The sequence below is a fragment of the Schistocerca nitens genome, chromosome 5, assembly GCF_023898315.1.
Source record: "Schistocerca nitens isolate TAMUIC-IGC-003100 chromosome 5, iqSchNite1.1, whole genome shotgun sequence".
NCBI classification, from domain to species: domain Eukaryota; kingdom Metazoa; phylum Arthropoda; class Insecta; order Orthoptera; family Acrididae; genus Schistocerca; species Schistocerca nitens.
The window spans coordinates 628,535,104-628,541,103 of record NC_064618.1 but is presented as its reverse complement, the minus strand read 5'-3'; the positions used below and the strand labels follow the sequence as shown (position 1 = coordinate 628,541,103).

Sequence of the window (6,000 nt, the reverse complement as noted above, 5' to 3'; positions counted from 1 at the left end):
GGTTGTGAAGTTATTGTTATGACAAAACAATTTCCTAAGGGACCATAAAGTTCTTAAGGGCGCAAAAAACAACTGTAACATCACACAAAAGGGAAATTCAATATTGGAGCTGATGCAAGAAGACGATAAAACAGTTTTCTTTTTATCAATGTAACACGCACATTGGACTGCTGATCTTGGTGTCTGTAATCTTAGCAAAATGCATAATTAAAATGAAAATAATACTGAGGAGATGATAGGAATGAGCACTACTAAATGATTCAGTATTCCCAGAACAAATATTTATTATAACTAAAACATATATCGTACCTTAAGCTTAGTACTACAATGACAGTAGATTTTTACGTCCGTATCATGTCCATTGAACGCTCTTTTATATAGCCATTGTCCTCTGGAGTGCTCGTGCGTCGTCACGATAAGTTATAAGAGTTCTTCTTTCTACACTTCACTCAAACTTAGACATAACACGTTTTTATACATTTCGTAAAAATTAGATCAGACTGCCACAAATCTGCGTCCGTCTTACTTAAGAAAAACAGTACAAGTCTTTAGCGCTCAAGCCTTCATTTGTTCTCCAGCGAACAAAATAGTTAAGGATCGCATATCTATCCGTATTCTTCTGTTTATATTGCCGCCCAAAGACGACGAATTACATTATTTAGGAAATTCCACTGTCACTATGCGACGCCTTATTATACATTAATCATTCTTTATAAACAAGTATTTGCCTTCTGGCTGAAAGTATTAACTATTTGCTGTTTTATGAAGTCAAAAATAGCGAATATCACAAGTTATTGATTTAAAATTTTAACATTGTGGTTGTTTTATGCATAGAATTTAGTATACTAAGTATGAAAAAAATCGATTAATATTAAACAGTACTTCTTCATATTCATAGAGCTTAATAGTACTTCTTCAGATTCATAGAGCGTGTGTGTAACGTATTGCACGCAGCGTTAGTCAAGTGCACTGCTCGTTCGGCCCAGTAGCCAGCGTCAGCTGTGCCAGCGTGAGAACCAAAATCTCTCCTCCCGGCACGACGGCAATCTACGCTTCCAATGCAATATGACAACTCGTAATAATTTGCTATGTTACACAATGTACCACACAAAAACATAATACGTGAGGGCTGTATGGTCCCAATCAACTGAAGGTGGAAGCACATGGACTAAAATTATTACAATGGGAATTTTAAGATAACATATTTAGACAAATTGTGATCTTTTACAGGAGTCCCAGCTAACTCTGTCACGTCACATATTTCCGAAAAGTAACAAAATGTGAAAAATACAATTGGGCAGGGATGCGCCTACGTCAGGGGCTCATACAATGAGCAGGAATGTGTTCAAATCAAATGGCTCTGAGGACTATGGGACTTAACATCTGAGGTCATCAGTCCCCCAGACTTAGAACTACTTAAACCTAACTAACCTAAGTACATCACACACATCCATGCCGGAGGCAGGATTCGAAACTGTGACCGTAGCAGCAGCGCGGTTCCGAATTGAAGCGCCTAGAACCGCTGGGCCACAACGGCCGACCAGGAATGTGTAATCTGTGGTCAACGAACATCACTTTCGTCACAAAGTTGAAAGTTTTTCTACATAAATGGAAACTAGAGGTACAACTAGTCATGGCAGACTTGGTTTCACTGTTCTAAACTTCAAAAATTCTGAAACGTTAGACTTTAAAGGACGGAAATGGTGCCAAGATTTTTGCCGTAATGTGCAGGGCAAGGGTTGCCTGCACTGTCCTGCAAACTACTGTAAACAGACCACTCTCAGTACGCACGTTCTGCCTTCATTGTTCAACTTACTATGTCTCCTGCTTGGGCCTGCTGTCAAAAACGAAAATACTGTGTGACACATTTCACGTACGTTTCGGAACAGCTTTCCCTGTTTTGTTGTGGCTCATGAAATTTCCGGCTGTGTCGCCGACGTGCCGGTTTTCAGAAATGAAGGAAAACTAGACATGATGTTAATTTACAGCAAATGTCACACAAAGCAATAACAGCTGTAGCAGTGTACGCTGAACAGTACCCAGATCTACGGCACTCTTCACATCGTACCGTTCCCAAAAATTCCACAAGTCTCGTGGAAACAGGCAGCTGGGCACCCAGAAATCGTCAACATACAAACACAACAAATAACAATAACGAAACTTCTGTTCTGGCTGCTGTAGCGCACAATCCTGATGTGAGTGTACGATCCATAGCACACAGTTCTGCAATAAGCGGTAATAGTGTGTGGAAAATTTTGCAAAGGCATACGTATCATCTGTATCATATCTCACTTCATGAAGGACTGAATCCTGCATTCAATTCCGTTGTTTCGCACTTCATTAGTTGCCAAGTCATCCTGACTTCGTACGTGATACGTTGTTTACGGATGGAGCTTCCTTTACACATCGTGGTCGTGTGAATCTGCGGAACGTGCACTACTGGTCCATGCAAAATCTCCACTGACTTCGTGTGGTTGCTCATCAGCGGCAGTGTGGTGTCAAGGTTTGATGCGGCATCACTGGCACCCGTATTGTTGTTCCCTATTTTTACGAGGGAACATTAATCGGGCGGCAATATGCAACATTTCTGCAAGACAGTCTACTCCTTCCCGTGGAGAACATGGAATTGAAACGTCTATAAGCGTTGTTACAGCAAAATGGATGCTCCGCACAGTACGCACTTTTTTCTTAGGAATCTGTGGCTGTAATATTCCCAAATAGATGGACAGGGTGGGGAGATCCTTTGAGCTGGCCAGTCTGGTTCCCCGATGTGACGCCATTAGACCTCTTTCTCCGGGGTGCAGTGAAAGCGTATGTGTACCACGAACCCCCAGCAACACCAGAGGATATGCAACAACGCATTACCACTGCGTGAGCGACAGTATCCGAGGAAACACTACAATCTGTGCGACGCTCATTTGCTCACTGTCTCCACAAGTGTACTGATGCAGAAAGTGGGCACTTCTACTATCCGCTGAGGTGACGCAGGTTCATCGAACGTGACGATCCCGGTTATTTGCGAATGCGTTTTCCGTGCTGAGTATCACCCACTAAACTGAAGTTCCTGTAGGTTATGTGCCACTAATAATTGTTTTTAAGACATTTGAACCACGACTTATTACAAAATTGTACCTACAGTTTTTATTTTCGTTTCTGCAGAAAAAACATATATTCGTCATTTAAATAAACGTAACTTTGTGTTCAAAGTGATTTTTTTCCTAGACATTGTGTGAGGACATGTCAGGACACTGCAGGCAACCGTTCTCCAGCGCATTAAGGCAGAAACTGCGGTACCGTTGCCACTCTTTAAAGTCTAATATTTCCGAGTGTATGCGGTTTAAAACAGTGAAACCAAATCTGTTATCACTAAATGTACCTCTAGTTCTTTTATGTAAAAAAAAACATACATTGCCATTTAAAAAACCTAACTTTGTGTTCAAAACGGGGTTCGCTCACCTTTATGGATGATGCATTCCTGCTCATTGTGTGAGCAATAACATACGTGCATTCCTGACCAATTGCGTTTCCCACATTTTGTTTCATTTTGGAAATAAAATGGGTGACAGAGTTACTTGGGACGACCCTGTAAGTACACACACACATTTGCATTAACTCAGTCTCCAACACGAGGGAGGAGAGATATTCTCACGGTATTACGAACGCTCTCGTCGCGGATAGTCCATTGAGCACGCACTGCATTTCGGCAGTGTGCGCCCACTGTCAGGCAGATGCAGCGGCGGTAGCAGCCCCTCCCCCCCCCTCCCCCCTTCCCGACAATTGGTCTCGTTAGACGGGGGCCGTTATCTCAGCCAGCGGCCAGTCGCGCGCCGGCACCCGACCCATTCGCGCCGCGACGCATGGAGTTGGCAGGCGTCGTTGATGACGCGGCCGTCGACGGCGTCGCGGGCTCCAGCCTCGCCTGCCTGCTGGCGCCAGCTGACGATGCCGAGGTATCTATCAGGCGATGCAGCAGGCACTCCTAGCTATCGTATGTGCATGTTCACGTCCAGTCCTCTCACCCCAAAGCATGCTGTGGAGCTGGCCATATGTGAAACGGTGTATTCGTATTTACGGCGCACTGGAGTGAGATCAATGGCAGGGATGGGGAAAACCGACGGGTTAAACTCGATATCGCTATTTTAGTTCTGAATAACCGGTATATTTCGGTATTTGTTTCGTCTCGGGTATAACAGGTGTTTGTTGTTTTTGTTGTTTATTTATAACCGAGTAAGAAAACCGTAGTATCAATTAGCCATGGCAGCAGCACTAAAATTTTCCGTTTCGAGTAAAGGTCTTTTAAAAATTGATTAATTTTTAGTCATAAAATTGGCATTAATGTGAATTATTGCGTTATTACAAAAAACGGAAAAAGCGAACAGTGTTTTTTTAAATACAATACCGACAGAAACAAGCAACAAATACTCGTACATAGCATAAGGATTGACAGAGCATTGCTGAGATAATAATGTCCCAGTTCCTGTGTGTCGTTTTCCGCTGTCGTCGATGGGCATCCGTTGTATTTCAATATGGTACCAACCCTAGCCTGGAAATATTTTTACGAATGACGTAGCAATAACGCACAATGTTTATTTGCTTTAAGAGATTAAGATTTTGTCTCCCACTTCCACAACGTATTAAAATAGAGCGGAAATTACGATAACAGTAATAAATTAAAAACTTAGCAACAGTTCATTCATAGTATACATTAAAATAGGAAGTAGCTGATCTGTTGAGTGTGTTTACATAATATACCATTATCTGCTTGCAGCCCATGAAAACGAAAAAATTAACGCGAAAAAAGAGCTTTTCAAAGTTTTCACCCTCTAGCACTGACTATTTGAAATGCCCAGATGATGGTAAGATCCCCGATTACGACACAGTTTTTAAGCAGGGTTTCAAGAAATTAGAATCACTAGGAGAATACTGGCGATTTTTTGTAGTATTCAACAATTTATCATTTTCGACAAAAGCAGCGAACGGTGGACGGACTAAATTTTCTTTTATTTATTTTTTATTTTATTTTTTTATTTTTTACATATATACTGTGCAAATCACATTCAAGTGCCTGGGAGACGGTTCATCGAACCACCTTATAAATCTCTCAATTGCTGCCGATACTATTTATTTAAATTTAAGCCACGTCTGGTCTACACTTATATTATTAATTTGGAATGAGTGGAGATTGTCTCTTAGGATGGCGTCAAGTGAATTTTTATCTGCTTTTTTGAATAGGTATTATTATTTTTCGACAACTCTGTGTTCACTAGTCCCTGAATCGGTTTTGATGCTCGTTATTAACTCAGGATTATTTATTGTTAAGAGATCAAGTGTGTTTTCACAATCGTTTACTACTCGCGTGGGCTCATGAACTAACTGATCAAAATAATTTTCAGAGTATGCGTTTAGCACAATTTCGGATGATATTTTATGCGTACCTCCGGAATGTTGCCTGTTACCCATTCAAATGAAAATGGGCTTCGTCGCTAAACCAAACCACACATCGCATACTAATTCCCAACATGCCCCTTGCCAAATCGTGCAGTTTGAACGCCCTAACGCAAAGCGTTCAGAAGTTATGACGATATTATTTCATATAGTTCAATAATTGTTACACTGTACAATACTACACAAAGAGGCCAGTACTTTACTACACGGGTTTTTAAATTTTTTTGTTTTTTGCCGGTAACAAAATAACCATTTACAACTGAAATTTATGCATAATTAAGAGAGTTAAATATGAAACAATTTAATGCACGTACAAATTTATGTACGTCAGTGATTTATGTCCGTTTCTTGCAGGTCTCTTGCTATTCCACTGTCAATTTTAATATTGTTCTGATTCGTAAGATTTTTAATCATTGCTAGCAGAGAAATTTTGATTTGCGTAAGATTTCCCCACATTTATTTTAGTGTGGTGCACCTGTAGAATACACCAGTGTCGAGCGGTTGGGATCTCTGGATGTTCGCTGCATGAAGAAGAGTCTGTTGCTCCGATCTCAT

General features: G+C 41.0%; 1 protein-coding gene across 1 annotated transcript in view; it reads left to right on the top strand.

Annotated features, from left to right (window-relative positions):
* Positions 1–3,835: 3,835 nt before the first annotated feature.
* Positions 3,836–6,000, top strand: part of LOC126260624 (mucin-5AC-like) — a 237,387-nt gene continuing 235,222 nt past the window's right edge. Inside the window, exon 1 of the mRNA XM_049957962.1 lies at positions 3,836–3,950. Coding sequence (XP_049813919.1) covers positions 3,858–3,950 — 93 coding nt within the window. The 5' untranslated portion in view covers positions 3,836–3,857. The remainder of the gene's footprint in view (positions 3,951–6,000) is intronic.